This window comes from Xenopus tropicalis, chromosome 6 (genome assembly GCF_000004195.4).
Source record: "Xenopus tropicalis strain Nigerian chromosome 6, UCB_Xtro_10.0, whole genome shotgun sequence".
In the NCBI taxonomy this organism is placed as follows: domain Eukaryota; kingdom Metazoa; phylum Chordata; class Amphibia; order Anura; family Pipidae; genus Xenopus; species Xenopus tropicalis.
This window is the reverse complement of record NC_030682.2, coordinates 38,974,592-38,991,574: the sequence shown is the minus strand read 5'-3', so window position 1 is coordinate 38,991,574 and position 16,983 is coordinate 38,974,592. Positions and strand designations below refer to the sequence as shown.

Below are 16,983 nucleotides of genomic sequence, written 5' to 3'. Positions count from 1 at the left end.
GGGATCAAGCCTTCAGACGTCCTGTTGTAGCAGAACCATAGATGGAATAAGAGCTACTGAGATTTAGCAGACAGTTAAAGCCTTTAGAGCAATAATGAGTTGTTTGCACACAGCCATCCCCCACCCCAGCATTAGCCTAGCGCTCCATTTCTGCTTTATTTCCACATCCCTCTCACAATCTTCATATGGATCATTCTGCTCACAATGCAAGCCCTGAATATCACTGCTGCTCTAAATACAAACCCCAATCAGACTGGATTCCCCAACATTTGGGCATACATTTATCAAAGTGTTAAATTAGAGCTGACCAATAGGTAGTGTTATATAGATCATAAATAAACTAGAGTGTTTTATAGGAAAACATTCTGAAGAGTGAATGGGGGAAATGCAAACTCAGGTAAGTAGATAGGATGTTGTAGTGCACTGCAGCTCATAGTCTAGATCCGTTATATCTACTTGTTCTTTACTTATATACATCACTACTAATGACAATTTGAATCTCACTTTGATTTCACTAACATTTATCTATGTGGCTCTTCATAGAATCACCCACTCACAGAATATAATATCACCCACCCATTGCCAGGGATTTAAGAACACAGCTGCCTGGTTGTGCTAACATGGACACAAATGTTACACTCATTGAAGCTAAAGGTAGCTGCATTCAAACATAACCCTTGCACTGCCATATAATTGTACTGCCATATAATTGTACTATATAAAATCCACCCTGACTCTGCTGAATAGAGCAAAGCCATGCAATCACATATTTGGTACATAGGGGCCGATTCACTAAAGGCCGATAAAACAAGCGCTATTTATAGCATGCGTTAAAAATTTTATTGCTTCTTATTTTTTGCGACAACGTGCGATTCACTAAAAGGACAGGCATCATAATTAAGACGTGATGTTCTTTGCGTTATTTAACTCGCAATGAGCGTTTTTCTTGCATTATTTCCCACTGCACGCGAGATATATTACGCACGTAACCATTACTTTCGGAAAACTACTGTTCTGAAAATTACGATTTCCCTGAAAACTGGAGGCTGCATCACTCTAGGGCCAACACATAGTTGAAAAAATCCCACTGTAAACTCACTGCAAAGCTCATGAACCACAATTTTCTTTAAGTACCGCCTTCCCCAAGTAGGTGTTAATTTTCGACTAATGCGATATTTAGTGCGTTTAACAATTCATATGTGTTTGTGAATCATGCGTTATTATTATTTCTATGGGAGCATTAACGCAATGAGAGGTAAATTGCGAAATGACTTTGATGAATCGGGACTAAATTATTGCATGCTTTTTAACGCAAAAAAGCATGCAATAAGCGTTATCAACCTTTAGTGAATCGGCCCCACAGTGTTATATGCTTCCTACACAAAAGCTTAACAAACTATTTTGCTACATTCTCACAGCTGCATAATGTTGAATAACCTTTTGATTTTTTAAAAACAGGGCAAATCATCTCAATCATGCCCAATCTGCCCATATACAACCAAATTTGCCAAAACTTCACCCACTTTATATTAAATCCCGGTTATTTTAGGGTCTCTCCAATGGAAGTCAGGTATTGGTACAGTAAGATTTATACGTATGTTGGTAGTCATATCAGGGCAATGTTACCGGCATAAAGGAAGGTGCTACCTTCAGAAATTATTTTCTGACTACTAACATCCTCATAACAGGGGGCACATTACATGTATGGGGGGAACATTCGATTTAGGTCTGGATTCCTAGGCAACAGCTTCCTGAGGATTCTAGGCCCTGAAATAAGCCATAATGTTTAGCAACAAACCTAATCCAGTCCTGTTAAGCACAGGAAAGTGATCCTGAAAGATTCAGAATCACAACAGTCAATATCACCAGTTAGTAAACTGTTTGAAGATAGGAAAAAATATAATTCAGCAAAAAGTGAGAGCCTTTAGACCCAGGCTATAGGGTTATTTTTAAATATAAATGGGTGTTGGTGTAGTGCAAAAAAAAACAGGAGCAAAAGAGCCATGTTGTTTTCCCACTATACATCCTCACTATCAGAATGGAGGCTAAAGAATTGTGTCATTGTGAGCATCGCTGCCTGTTCCCATGGTCAGACTAGCCTACTGGGGTACCGGGAAAAATCCCAATACTCCCCAACCCTGTTGGGCCCTGCCCCCAAGCCAACACTCCATGCTCTGCTGCCATGCCTTCCCCAGTGGAACGCATGGCCATCTTTAATTTTTAACAGCAAAGTATGTAGTGCAGTGAAGCAGGAACAGGGAGCGGTGGTCTCTGGGTGGTGGGCACTTGATTTGGGTACCCAGTGGGCCCCGGGTAAACCAGTCTGACTCTGCCTGCTCCTGCCAGAGCTGAATATAGAGGAGGTGGCCCATGAGCAGCATAGACATGTCCCACAACTTTTTCTTGCTTGCCATTTAGGAGGTGCCAGGAAGGACAGACAGTGAATGCCAGCTAATTAGGAGCCATGTACTCAGTGCCTATTCAGTGCAGGCTAACTACAGGACTCCCTTGTACCTGTGATTGCTGCTTTCTGCTTCTTGCTCTGGGACAAGCCAAAGACTGCAGCCTGCAGCTCCCTATTGGTCAGGGCACAAGCCTATAGGGGACACTAAGTGGTGCACTTACACCAGTACCCATGATAAATAAACCTTTCAATTTTTTTCCATGCCAGCAAAAATTTGGATTGCGTCTCTGAGAGGGAAGTTATATCACAAAAAAGGGAGTTAGAGGCAAGAAGTTGCACATAAATATTTCCTAATGGCTGGTATGGTAGAGGTACAGTTCTGGTGAGATATAACAATACATCTAGGGGCATATTTATTATGCTGTGTAAAAAATGGTGTAAAATCTGCGTAAATTTTTAATGCTTTTTTTCTTCCGCCGGAATTTATGTAAAATAACAGCGTAAAATCTGGCGTTCTGACGGCGATCTTCTGGGTTTATTTTACACAGCTTTTTATGCCGTTTTTTCCGCAAATTCATTTTAGACAGCTTAATAACTATTCTCCCTAATGTAACTCTAGCATATGACAATGTAACACAGTGCACTGATATTGGTTTTAAAAGATACATTCTTTTCAGACTGAAATATGTAATTCTCAAACATTTCCAGTGCAGTTTATTTTGCAACATGGTTCTCAAATCTCTCACCTTGATTCCCTTTATCAAAGAACTGTATTAACTGTGCCATTTCCACCCTGTGTTGCTAAAAATCTGACACAAGCACAAAGCACAGGGAAGGAGTCATTTAAAGCTGAAGTTCTGCTTTGATAAGAATCGCTGTAGTGGCCTAATTCATACCAGTGCCATGTTACATTCCCACTTTGCACAATATGACATTTGTATCACATTTCAGCATCGTCAGAGCGGCGCATGTATCATCTTTATACAATATTACGGTGCTTTTTTGGCTAGTCTCAGTTCCAGATTTTCAATGGTACATTCCAAGTGCACAAATTCCTAGCTAAAGTGTAACCAGTGCTTTTTTTGCTTAATCTTATTTAAAATATAAAAAACAGTCATACATTATAGAAGACACAAATAAAATAAAGTGCTACATTTATCAGTGGTACCACACAGTAGTAATGCACATTGATTAGGCCTATGGCACGCAGGGAAGATTTCAGGTGCTAAATCACCCCCCTGCAGCCTCCCATAGATGCAACTGCACTGGCGCCTGTCAGACAACTTTAGCCTGGCAACATGCACCTAAGCATTCAGGTTCCTGACAAGCAACCCTGCTGCCGCCATTTAACGCTATGGGAGTAGGTGCAGAAAGGGAGCAATCTTGGTTCCACCAATTCAGCCCTGGTGCCTTAGGCATTACAGCAGCAACATTATTAATAACAGTTGGTTTTAATTGTTGTTATATGTCAGTGGCAATACTGGCAGCCGACATACTGGAACCAATGTAGTGAAACTTTACTGTGTGAACGCAGTTCTTCAGAAGTTACACTTGATTGTTTCAGGGGCTTCCATTTTTCTGATGTCTATATTGATGTCCTCTGGTTTTTCACGTGTGTATGTTACTGTACGGGTATACACATTGTGCAACACACTTTTATCCTTGGGAAAAATGACAGAACAAAAATAAATGTGTGTTAAGATTCACTTGTTCATGGGAAATGATGCAGGTTGTTTTCAATTAACAAAAAATTCCATTATTCTGGTGTAGGCAGGTATGGGATCTCTAATCTGGAAACCTGTTAGCTGGAAAGCTCCAAATCTCCCATAGAGTCTATTGTAAGCAAACAATTCTAATTTTTCCAAAATGTATTGATTTTTACATCACTGAATTAAAAGGTGATCTTAAGAAAATTGTTGTTTTAGTATAACAAAAGAATGCAATTCTAAGCAACTTTCCAATATACGTTACATGTTTTCAGTGGCTTTAAAGCCAATTCTAAATGTAATTACAATTTGTATGTTTATGTCTTTCTGTTCTATGCACTCACTCTTGGTTCTGCCTCTTCAACCAATGTAGCAAAGGTCAGTTCTCCTCCACAACTGTTAGCAAGATAGCTTATGCTACATTGTTTCTGGAGTCAGTAGTGCAAAGAATACAAACAGCCAGACACATGCTAATTTTAATAACAATTACACTTACAAATAACAGTTACAAGGAAGTAAACAGCACATACTTTTTTGTTTGTAGGAGTCCTGTAACTGGGGGTAGACCTGTCTCTGGTTTTATGGTGGTGCAGAATAATATGTCTAGTTAGAAGCACAGTAAGAATTCCCAGAAGAAATGTGACGATAGAAATAATGAAAAAAAGGGTGAGGATCCGAGGATCTGAGAAGCATTCTGTGCAAAAAAAAAAAATGTATATTTTTAGCAGACAGGCATCTGAGAATACTGTGTTATTAAAGAAGCAATTCCACATAATTGTACAGATATTTTAGTAGAAACAGTTTGTCGTTATACACAGTATTTTTTTTCTAACGTTCCTGATATTTTGTGCACTTTATACTTTGGCTACGTTAGGATAATCAAGGAAGGAAGTAATTTCACCACAAATTGCCCCAATTACAATGATAGACATACATTTGATCTGCCAGTGGCTGGCAGAAATAAAAATTAACAAATAATTGCCAATAACTAGAAGCAGTTCATGCAAGGAGGGCAAAACCATGATTCTGCTTTGTATACCTACTGAAGAGTTTGCCATGATTTGGTTTCTATTAAATGAAATAATTATATTCAGTTACTGCTAAGAGCATAGCCACTCATAGACTATCACTGCTAAGAGCATAGCCACTCATAGACTATCACTGCTAAGAACATAGCCACACATAGACTATCACTGCTAAGAGCACAGTCACTCATAGACTATCACTGCTAAGACCATAGCCACTCATAGACTATCACTGCTAAGAACATAGCCACTCATAGACTATCACTGCTAAGAACATAGCCACACATAGACTATCACTGCTAAGAGCATAGCCACTCATAGACTATCACTGCTAAGAACATAGCCACACATAGACTATCACTGCTAAGAACATAGCCACACATAGACTATCACTGCTAAGAGCACAGTCACTCATAGACTATCACTGCTAAGAGCATAGTCACTCATAGACTATCACTGCTAAGAGCATAGTCACTCATAGACTATCACTGCTAAGACCATAGCCACTCACAGACTCATATTACTGATGACAACCCTTTTTAATCACACCATTCATATACACTATTTTACTAATGTTCATTGGACACTTTGTTGGAGTTGCAGGTTGACCTATGCATTTATTTATTTATATTTTTTTTACTTTTGCATTTAATTGCTTCTGTCTTTATCCTTCTATATTTGTGTTTCATCCATTTCTGCATCTATCTGTCTGTCTATCTAGCTATCTAATTTCCATTTTTACTTTTAAGGGTATCAGGAGTTGTAATAGGCAAAGCCTTGTCCTTATTAATAAATATGTGAGTTTATTTAATTTAGAAAAACAAACTTTTATTCACAAACTCAAAAATTGCTAAATAAGCCCATTAGACTGTAAGGGACCTCCTTCCTCTTGTCTCTCTGACACTTAGCTGTTAATGCTGAATGTAACTGTACTTTGTATTATTCTATTAACATATTGTATTATTCTATTAACATATTGTTGTATTGAACAGCTATTTGGTCACATCTAGCATTACATAAATAAAAATGTACATACATACATATATTGATATTGCATAATAAATATACTGGTTGGAGTTACAATTTTATAAATGTATTGGTTAAAACCAGTTATGTTCATATTTACACACTGCATGTTGTAGATAAAATGAAATCTAAAATAAAATGAGCTTAGATGTGGGGTTGGAAATGATATATGAGATATTTTATGTCATGTTTATTTGTCTGATCTTTCCACAGTTAGAGCCTTTCTGCCCCACAGCCAACTCCCACTAAAGGACTGCAGGTTATCTGTCAACAAGTGAGACTTTTCACTTTGTCCAAATTCCCTAATGTCTTCAACACAATAAAATCCTGCTAACAAACCAGACAGGCTGCGGACAGTACCTGATACCATGAGACCTTGTGATAACCTTGAAATATTTGAAATAATGAAATATTATGTTTTGGCGTGGCTGCAACTTACCCTAACTTTCTATCTATCAGTCAACATGACCTTGCCATTGGAACTGACCTTCCTCATCACTGAGGTGTGTATTTATGTCTGGAATTCATCTGGACACCATCATGTTCTGGGATGCCTATCTGTGTATATGCCTGAGACAAGGTCAGCACCATTTGCCTTATTTATATCAGCCAGCAATCTTATGGGGAACACTAGGAAGAGTTCCTGGGTTTCTGCAGGATAATCATTTAGTACAATTGGACATATTAGAAGAACAAGTAAAAGGGAGTGTTCGCCACGTAGGATTAATGTAAAACTGAAAGGGTAAGTACTCCATGTGTGAGTACTCCAAGTATGTATGCAAGGGTCTATGTGCCTTTTGGTTAAAATGGGCATGTTTATATGATCCAATCAAAGTCCAGATAAGTGTGAAACAAGGTCAGAACTGCTGAAATTATAATTCTGTCAAAGCTAATGTGCATGCCAGTTCCCATTCAATACAATTCCCGATCCTACTCAATAAAATGTTTCAGGCCTCAATGGATCCTTTACTAAGCCATGTGAACACTGGGCCATTAATCAAACATACATTATTATTTCCCATTACACAGGGTCTCCTTTCAGAAGCACCAAAAGAAACGGTGGAGGTGGTCTCTAGTGATTTATCCATTACTGGGTTGGGGAGGTTTGGGTAATAGTAGAATTTCTGGTGCAGGTTTCAGTAGGTCCATCTTTTGGCATTGCAGAACCAACCACCTTGAGCTCCTCCACATTACCTATGCTGCCATCTCCCTGCTGGTGACATCAGTGGCTGGTCCTGTCCCCCCTTCAACAACTCACCATCTGGGTTTGGGTTAAGCTAAAGGTAAGGATCTGTAGGCTTGGGTGGGTGCAGTTCCATCATTTTTGTGACCAGCACATCACTAGTGATCAATAGGATTTTAGATCTATTCACAACTATTTGTTATTTAATTAAATGAATCCCAATAACCTTGTGAAGCTCAGTGAAAATGGCTTTAAATAAATCACACAAACAATACATTTAATTGTGTGTACATAAATATAAAACAATGAATTAATTAACACTGGAAGGATTATGCTATTCATACCTGAAGTCTGATCAATGTAATAAACCAGCAAAGCGCATGCAGTTTCATACAGGTTCCCTTCAGGTTCAGAAACATTAGCGGAGCCTTGGAAGTGTTCACAATTCCTAAAAAAGACACAACAAATTGCAATTGTATACTTGTTATAAGCTACAAGATTTATATACTGTCCCACTAACATGCTTTGTAAGAAATCACCCCAAATTATAGGGCAAAAGGATAGAAAAAGGAATTCCAAATCATAAACAGAATTGTCAGGCAAAAGTAAGGCTTATGTAATTGTATCTATAAGTGATTGAAAGCTGAGGTGGTTTGCTCTAATAATATTCAATAGGCTACTTGTTACTGGCAGTTAAAGGGGCAGTTCACCTTCAAAAAAATTATCATTTTAAAATAGTAAACCTCAGTCAACACCTTTTTAATTGCTAAAATTAATTTTCTAAAATGTTGGTTTAAGGAGAATTATTATCATTTTCCCCTCTCTCGTATAAGCTCTGTAAACTGTGTCACCAACCCTCTGAACAGTTGCAATGTATACATCAAGTAAATGCCAGCAGCTAGAGTATTAGGTGTAATGGTCTATAGTTCACCTTGGTAAGCATGCACAGCTGTGTATCAACTAATGTATCAGACTAAAGGTGGCCATAGGTGTACCAACAAACATCTTTCCTGCAACCATTGGTAGCAGGAAAGATAGTTCATTCCCTCCATTGACATTCAGCGTTGAATTGTTAGCTATGGAGGTAGAAACAATAGGGATTTTACCTTCACCTGACTATTCAGAACTAAATGCAGATTTTGACCCTCCCGATTGACAAGATGACCAATATCCAAAGCTTTTGCAATATCGGTTGTCTTGTCGATCCGTCAAACTAGGTTTTGTACGATACTATGGGTGCGTGTTTGGCCAGCTGAAGTCTAATGGCACAAGAGGCTGTTTCTCTGCCTGGGTAGAAATACATGCAGAGAAAAAGCTGATCCAAGTGGATCCAGAGGCAGACACCATGCCTGTTAGTATGCTTACAGGAGGGAGCAGATGGGTACTGATCTTCTTTGATCAGCTTTTATTTTCTGCTTGTGTTGCTACGCAGGAAGAGAGACTGCCATGTGTGCCATAAGCCATTAGCATTAGAGAGCTGGTTACCTGGCATACTGACCTGACTTCGGGAAGCGGAAAGGGGGGAAATTTCAAACTTTAATTTTTAATACCTGTTCTTTAGAAAAGTACATGTATTGTATCTGTTATTCAGAAGCCTGTTACGAATTACGGGAAAGCCATCTCCCATAGAGTCCATTATAAGAAAATAATTCTAATTTTTAAAAATGATTCCCATTTCTCTGTAATCATAAAACATATGTGTGTCGCTTCACATGGGTGCTGTAAATGTAAAGTTTGGTTCTATATTTTCAACCCACTTATCACCATCACAAAATCTTTACATCAGTTATGAAACTGTAAGAATCAAAGGATTTGCAGTCCAGCAACTAATAATGAGCAAATTTTTTTGCCAGACATAAATTTGTAGTGAACTGCCGCATTTCACCACTTGTTTTGCAAAATGTCAGCGAAATAGAAGCGTTTCACGTCACCCGCGTTTTGTGAATTCGCAAATTTTTTGCTGTTTCACTGTAATTACCTTTTCGGTGATTTCAAATTTTTCAGCTTTGCTCATCACTACCAGCAACATCTAACCTAGACCATTAAAATATGACTATGCTTTGCAGACTCAACCTACAAGTATAGGGTTGTGCTTTCTGGCTGGAAGCCTATGTATATCTACCAATAAATGAAGTGGCCTTGTGGCCATCATTCTAGTTTAGAAGGTAACAAAGTGACACATTAAAGATGTTCTGCTATGTGCTAGGCACACAAACCATGAAAAGGTTGGCCTGGCACTACAAAGGCATTTTTTGCATGCTAGACTGAAGGGAGTAGTAATGTAAACAGACTCAAGACTGGGACTTGCAGCACAGACGGCCTTTTGTTTCAGCTGAGCCCAGAGTTTTTTAAGAAAACAGGATACACTATCTAAATGTTTTATGTTAACCTTAATAGTTTTGGACAGTAAAAAGTAATAACAGAAAAAACAAATAATGGGAACTTTATGAAATATGTCTTAGGCCCATTTCATGGAAAGCATACACACTAACGCAAAACAATATTCTTAGCCCTTTATTAACATGTATTCCTATAAAGCCTCTGGAGAACTAAAGCTGATTAAGAAAAAAGAACATTGTGTCAAAAAATCATATTAGCATATTTTACAAGAGAACATTATTTGGTATTACATGGAAAAACCACATATAAGTAATCATGTGACTGCTCACTTTATATTGTACACAGGTTTAGAATCTGCTATCTGGAATGCTTGGGATTTGGGGCTTTTCGGGTAAGGGGTCCTTACACAATATGTATCACTATAACTTAATTCTGCTATAATATATTTATATATAAAATGTATATACAATATACTGGCCCAGACCTGATCTGAAGCATTGGAGCTCCCCCCTGACCTTCCCTTCCCGGAACACACCAAAGTTAAGTATAATGTTTGTGGGTGAGGGGTTGGGTGGTCAGTTGGTGATGGGGTGGCAAACCCGGAAGGCCCTGCACACCCCAGTCTGACACTGAATATAAACTCATGAAGCTTAGTTAGAATCAAATGCAATGTTCTGTTTTATCATTACACAGAGAAAGGAAATCATTAAAAAATAAGAACTGTGCATAAAACTATTGGGGATGACATTCCTGTATTTCAGAGCTCTCTAAATAATGGCTTTCTACATAACACATTGTGATCTTGAATAATTTGTAGTAGACCTGCGGGCAGGCGACGGGGGCCACTTTGCACAAAACACTAAAACTTATACTATATATTCCTGGAAGTGTGTAATTGCTTCCTTTAAGATTTATATCACGCATATTGTTACTTCTCATTCATGTTAGCATTAGTCTGCTCCCTGTGATACGTTAGAATAGTAACTATACAAGCACTGTAATTTCTATAATACTCTGCCGTAGTGGAAGATTATTATTGTTTTTCTAACAGTCCTTACTCTTACTTTTATATTCACTAGTGCAAACAACTGGCTTGATCTCGCACTCTAGATGCTGACTCTAGATGGAAACCATGTCAGCTCATTTGGCTCCTTGGAGAACCCACATTTTTCAAGGGTTCAAAGTATGAATGAGTAGGATGCACTAAAATGTGAAGCAGTTCTGGTGTGCTTTAGATGGGGAGGGTGAAACATCTGATTGTAATATATCCGGGATCCCCATCCAACCAAATCACCAGGATAGCCTTGAGTAACTGCTTGTGACCCTGATAAATTGCAAGACAAATTGCAGTCCCATAGGAGTTGCCATAAGGCAAATGAGTTGCAATAAGGTCATTATATGCTTAGTTCTTGGATAAAGTGTAATCCTTTTAGCATTTGTGACATTGCATTCAGTAGTATCTCCTATGTAAGATTTTGTTTAGGGAGCAGAGGAGATACCAAAACATACTCTGTATATGCAATGAATTCAATTCAAGGCGCCTACCAGTTATCTGTGCAGTATTGACACAGAGGGCCAAAGCTTTTGGCATCAGTGCACTCGCATTTCCCACACTGGCACACCCCTCTGCCGCTGCACACCAGGCCTTTTGAATTCATACAGTGTTTTCTGAGCGAGGAAGCACAATGGCAGCGGTCACTTTCCCAGCCATTAAAGCATCTGCATTTCCCATCTTCACAATCTCCGTTACCTGCCGCAGAAAGAAATGGTATTAATATAGAGAAATACAACACCTCTGCAAAACACGCACTTCTGTAACGAAACACAGAACCTAAATATAAGCCATAAAGGAAAGCAGAATTAGAGCCCACCCATGTGCAGCCACAAACATTACTCATTTTTCCCTGGACTTATCTATCAGGGAAATAACTTTCATGGACCTTTCATGATTCACTGCCTCATTCTTCAGCAATAATCCAGAACCACAAAGAGCCACAAACAATGAAATGAGACTGATCTTAACTGAGCATGCAATTGTTTGATTCTGAATTCAAATAGGCTCGCTACATAGAACAAAGCCCATTATCCTCGCAAGACTCTTGCTTTTCTAATTATAACTGCATTTGTATCTGCGACAAACAGCAACATTTTTTCAAAAGATTGCATTTTCCAGCAGGGTGTTTTATATGATGTATACCGTGGAAAGTAAAGTGACTTGGCAAAAGCCAGCTAGCTTATGGCCCGCTTTCCCTGGATTTCTGCAACAGATGGAAGGGTTGTAGTTTGGGCATACTCGTAAATTGATTCTGTCACCAGAATACCCAGGTCTGAAAACAGTGTATAATAATCAGCATTTTAAAACAGTGTAGTTTTGGAAGAAAATACTGTTTACTTTATTTAAGAAAAAGTTCCCAAATCTATTAACTTAGTTAATAGCAGTGATTTTATATATACCTCCAGGATTTGAGCATGGTAAAGTGCAGGATCAGCACCCCATGATCCGAAAGGATTCACTAAGCTGCTGGCAGAACAAACACAGTCACTAAATTTTGGGCAGGGCCCTCTTTACCTCTTGTATTGGTTATGGGTTGTTTTGTATGTGTTTTTGCACGTTTAATGTGTACACTGATTTATTGTACAGCACTGTTGAATATGCTGGCGGTTTGTAAGTATGTTGTAATAATAATAAAAAATAAATATACCATATGTGAACCTCTAACATGACATAAACAGAACTACTAAAGCCTCCGATTGCACAGAGCATTTTACAGTTTGCTAAACCGTTTAGCTGTGCAGCTGTCCACTTGTGGTTACAATTTCAGAAAATGCTATTTGAATCATAACTTGAAAGAGTGGACAGCACTCTAGCACAGTGTAGTACATATTTATTACTATAAAAATATTTATAAAATTGCCCTTACAATGTAGACTAAGGCGCCTATAATGACCACTCATAAGCAGCCTTATATACACATACCTCTGCATAGGCTGGTGACCACACAACCTCTGGGCTGATTGACTTGCACTATATCTGTTGACAACTCAATATTAATACATATTTCTTATACAAGTACGGGGACCATTATCCAGCTGGGGACCTGGGGCTTTCCATAATTTGGAACACCATATTTTAAACCTGCTAAAAATAATTTAAATATTAACCCAATAGGACTGTTTTGCCTCCAATAAGGATTAATTTTATCTTAGTTAACATCAAGTACAAGATACTGTTTTATTATTACAGAGAAAAGGAGTCTATGGGAGATAGCCTTCCTGTAATTCGGAGCTTTATGGATAACGGGGTTCCAGATAACAGATCCCATACCTGTAGTTATAAAGATTTTTTATAACTTGAGAGGGTACACTCTGCACACTCAGTTTATCGTTAAAGTTTGACGACTGGAAAACACAAAATAATTCCATTTAATTCATCATCCGTGGCTGTGATTGTGAAACTCCATCTATAAAATTATCATTCTAAGGCTGCCTATATTACTTCTGCTTATAATATGACTATGAACCCTTTGTTACACTATATCCTGTTGAGCCATTGTTTCAGTTGTTTTATTGCAGACCAAACTGGGGCATTTACTTGTTCAGAGATATGTATTTGCTCTTTTGACATATAATTATGTCTATTTATACAATAATGATAAATAATTATTTACATGAATATTTATATGCAGGGCTGTCCTCTGTAATTCGCAAGCAATGGACAATAAAATAGTTCCAGAATGCATTTTCCGGTTCTAGGGGTTCCCAGGGAAAGCATTCCATGACTGAGTTCAGGTCATTTCTGTTTTTAATGGCTCTCCTGCAGAGGAATGTCTGCTTAAAACAATAAACAGCAGAGATCCTCTGAACTCCAGCCCCTAGCTTTCATAGCTTATGCACCGCCGCATGCTGTGCATAACGTGCCGGCCACTGTGAAATAGCAATCAGAAATAAAATAAAATGAGCACACAGTTAACTAACAGATAAACCTCTAGCTTGTGTTTATACTTCCCCAAGCCTGCCTTCTAACCTTATAATCATACCAGCATTAAGATATATTTTAGAAAGTGTATTTTTGAGGCAGTTAGGGCTCTGGCACACGGGGAGATTAGTCGCCCGTGACAAATCTCCCTGTTCGCGGGCGACTAATCATCCCGAAATGCCATCCCACTGGTGAAAATGTAAATCGCAAGCCATACTGGCAGCTCAGTATCAAATTTAGATAAAGTGACAAGAATTATCGTTAAAAGACAATAGAAATTAGAACCACTGCCAATTGTTTAGGTACACACTAGTGACTCTAATCACTTACCTGTTACCCCTGAGTTATTTGCAGCAGGACATGCATAGCCATCTTCCACTACCCAGATATTCCCCGCTTCTCTTTAGACTGTGCAGTATGATTGATTGGACAGAACTTGGTTACACAGAGATTTGTACCTTGGGTGGTACAACAGATTTAGGATTGGCAGGGCCATGTGGACAGAGTGGTGGGGACAGGAGTGAGCAAAGAGCGGCAGGGAGGAGAGGGAGCAGAGTAGGTGGCATGTGGCCGAGGGGGGAAGGTGATCAAACGGTTGGGCAGGGGATGGTTAGCAATTGAGTGCCAATACTACTTTGCCTGGCTCTGTGCCCTGAAATAGTCTTGTGCTGCTCATGTGGCAAGTCTAAAAGCCTGACTTTGACAGATTGCCTGTATAGGTAGAAGAAGATAGCAGTGGCCCATCCTGCTGAAAACTACTCAGGGTTGCTGCATTTTTCATAGAATAGGAGCATCAGCCTGCGATAGGAGATAAGTGATTAGAGTCGGGAAGGGGAGGGGGGGGGGTGGTTTAACAAATTATCACCTTCCCAGACCCTAGTGTTCCTTGTCCTTTATATTGCATCTACAGGGTCCCTGCTTGTGTAGCTTTGATGTAAAATAGATTAGTGTTAGCCTGCACAATATGCATAATATATGCATGGACAATTATTTGAATTCCTATATATATGGTGGTAGCCTGTACTGCTCCAAAAATGTGGAGAATGCCATCACAGAATAAGCAGCATGGTATCTCACATTAATATGTACAAATGTTTGTTTGAAAAAAAAGACCTGTATGCCCTGATACTTTTCTGTTTATGAAAAAAAAAAAAAAGTATTTTCAAGTTATGCGCTCTATTTCATACCCATTAATTCTGGCAAAGGGTTTTTAGTATTTTATTACTTTCTGCAATTCTAGAGTGTAGTGATTTCTTTGACACTTGGACTGCAGACCCTTGGACTGTTAGTGGGGGCTTGGGGTTGGAGTGTGGAGCTCCCTGCAGGCCAAAATAGTTGCATAGTTACAACATATCATTTTCTTGTAATACAGAAGAATGTTATTATAGTCGCTGCAAATGTAAATCTTATCCTTCTAGAGTCTTCTCCAGAGGCGAAAAGAGCAGTTATTCTAAAGGCAAAGGGGCTGATACCTTCAATCTACCCTGTTAAGACTGAGTGGGAAATTTGGCTTAGTTCAGTTTTAATGGGTAATTGTACTAAGGAACATAAAGAACCAGGTCCTTTTATGTAGTCACACTGGGAAGTGAGGGTTTTTTGTAACTGAATTATTCATCTGTGCTCAACCATCTGTGAAGTGGGCAAGGCCAAAAGCAACCTACTACTAAGATTCACAGGGCTAGACCAACCTTTAGCCCAAATATTAGAACATTCACAAGTCACAAACCAATGGCAACAAGAACCCCCCAAAAGAAGCACAAACAGCACATCTATATGGCACATATAGAGCATCACACATACCACTACATTGTTTATTTTGAAAGGCAAGTTGGGTGACTGTCAATAAAGAGATAATAAATCCATGTGGGCCACATGTTCATGCAACTGAATAGACATTTATACATTTAGCATTTTTAACATTTCAAGACTTCAGGCTACATTGCTAGAAAAAATACCATGGTTGAACTCACCAGAACACAGTTTACCATGATGGTAAGGGCAAGAGAAGGTGTCCTTTTCACAGTATTTCCCATATATTGCTCCCAATTTAGTTTTCTGGCAAAAGCATTTCCCGCACAAGCAAACGCCCCGGCCGCTGCAGACTGGCTGAGATGGGGAAGCCCTGCAGCTTTCAGACGCAGAGTCCAACTCATCGGAGCTGCAGATTTCTTCTTTACATGGAGTTGTCTGACAGTCTGTAGAATCATCCGTCACACACTTTCCTTTGGCCTGTGATACACTGTTACACTGACAAGTACAGTCTCTGTGTACCTTTATTATAGCAGTTTCATTGAAACCAAGGGGTCTAAGTACAATGTAGTCACGTCCATTATGTACATCACAACTGTCCATTGTAAGGGTTACATTGAAAAACACCTAAATAAATCAGAAGAGGTTTACATGTTAATGTCACACAATGGCGATCAGAATATATTTTAAAATAAATATTAGAGGAAACTACAACAGTGTTTGAGGGCAAGTAAGGCCCCTTAAAAAAATTGCTCAGGGTGCTCATCTCATTAATTTTCAAAATATTAACAGTTTTATAATGATAATATCTTGGTATTCAAGGGCAGTGCTGTTGTGGCCAGTTGCCAGAGAGGTTTTCTCTACCTGTCAACTTGTTTAGACTTTAAGTTACACAGTGAAAGCAGTGCAGAGAAGAGCTGGGGCATGCTGCCTGGATTAGTCAACTTTACATTTTTTGGCTTCCCCTAGAAAATTGTTTTAAATCAGAGTTAGTAGATAAAGCTGAATAGTTGTTTGTCATCATAACTATATAGTAACCCAATGACCTTAAAGATATCTTCTACAAAAGCCTACTCTGCACACAAAATGAAGCCTTTCCTGGATATAAACAAAAGGCCTCATTTAGCCTCACTTGGTGCCCTATGGTGGGTGAAGTACAAGGCTGTTCTATGCCTAAAGAGGGCATTTTGCACTTTGTGCCAGATTCAGCACAAGGTGCAAAGCAGAGGCTGTACAAACCCCACAGATGCAAGCAATCTCTAACTGAGCACTATGGGAAATCGCTTCTCTTAGGGCTCTGGCACTTGTGACCCAGGGATTAATAATTCCCCAAAATACGTAATGCCTGCAGAAAGTGATTTATTCTATGTGTTTGGCCACATAAAAGCAGGCTCTTTAATCTGAGGCTCTCTTATATTTATCATACAAGTTAAAAATAAAGAACTCTTTAAGAAAGAGTGACTATTTATTTATCACCATACAATACACCATTTGATATAACTTTCCCTTTATAAACATTTCTCCCACTGCTAATTTTTCCACATAACCCTGAATATAAACATGTTGATGCACAG

The 16,983-nt window shown here is 38.8% G+C and overlaps 1 protein-coding gene across 1 annotated transcript in view; it reads right to left on the bottom strand.

Annotated features, from left to right (window-relative positions):
* Positions 1-3,858: 3,858 nt before the first annotated feature.
* The window catches only part of itgb8 (integrin subunit beta 8), a 57,185-nt gene continuing 44,060 nt past the window's right edge, over positions 3,859-16,983 (bottom strand). Inside the window, exons 10-14 of the mRNA XM_002933298.5 lie at positions 15,631-16,036; positions 11,230-11,434; positions 7,689-7,792; positions 4,641-4,804; positions 3,859-4,065 (exon numbers count right to left, since the gene is read on the bottom strand). Coding sequence (XP_002933344.3) covers positions 3,943-4,065; positions 4,641-4,804; positions 7,689-7,792; positions 11,230-11,434; positions 15,631-16,036 — 1,002 coding nt within the window. The 3' untranslated portion in view covers positions 3,859-3,942. The remainder of the gene's footprint in view (positions 4,066-4,640; positions 4,805-7,688; positions 7,793-11,229; positions 11,435-15,630; positions 16,037-16,983) is intronic.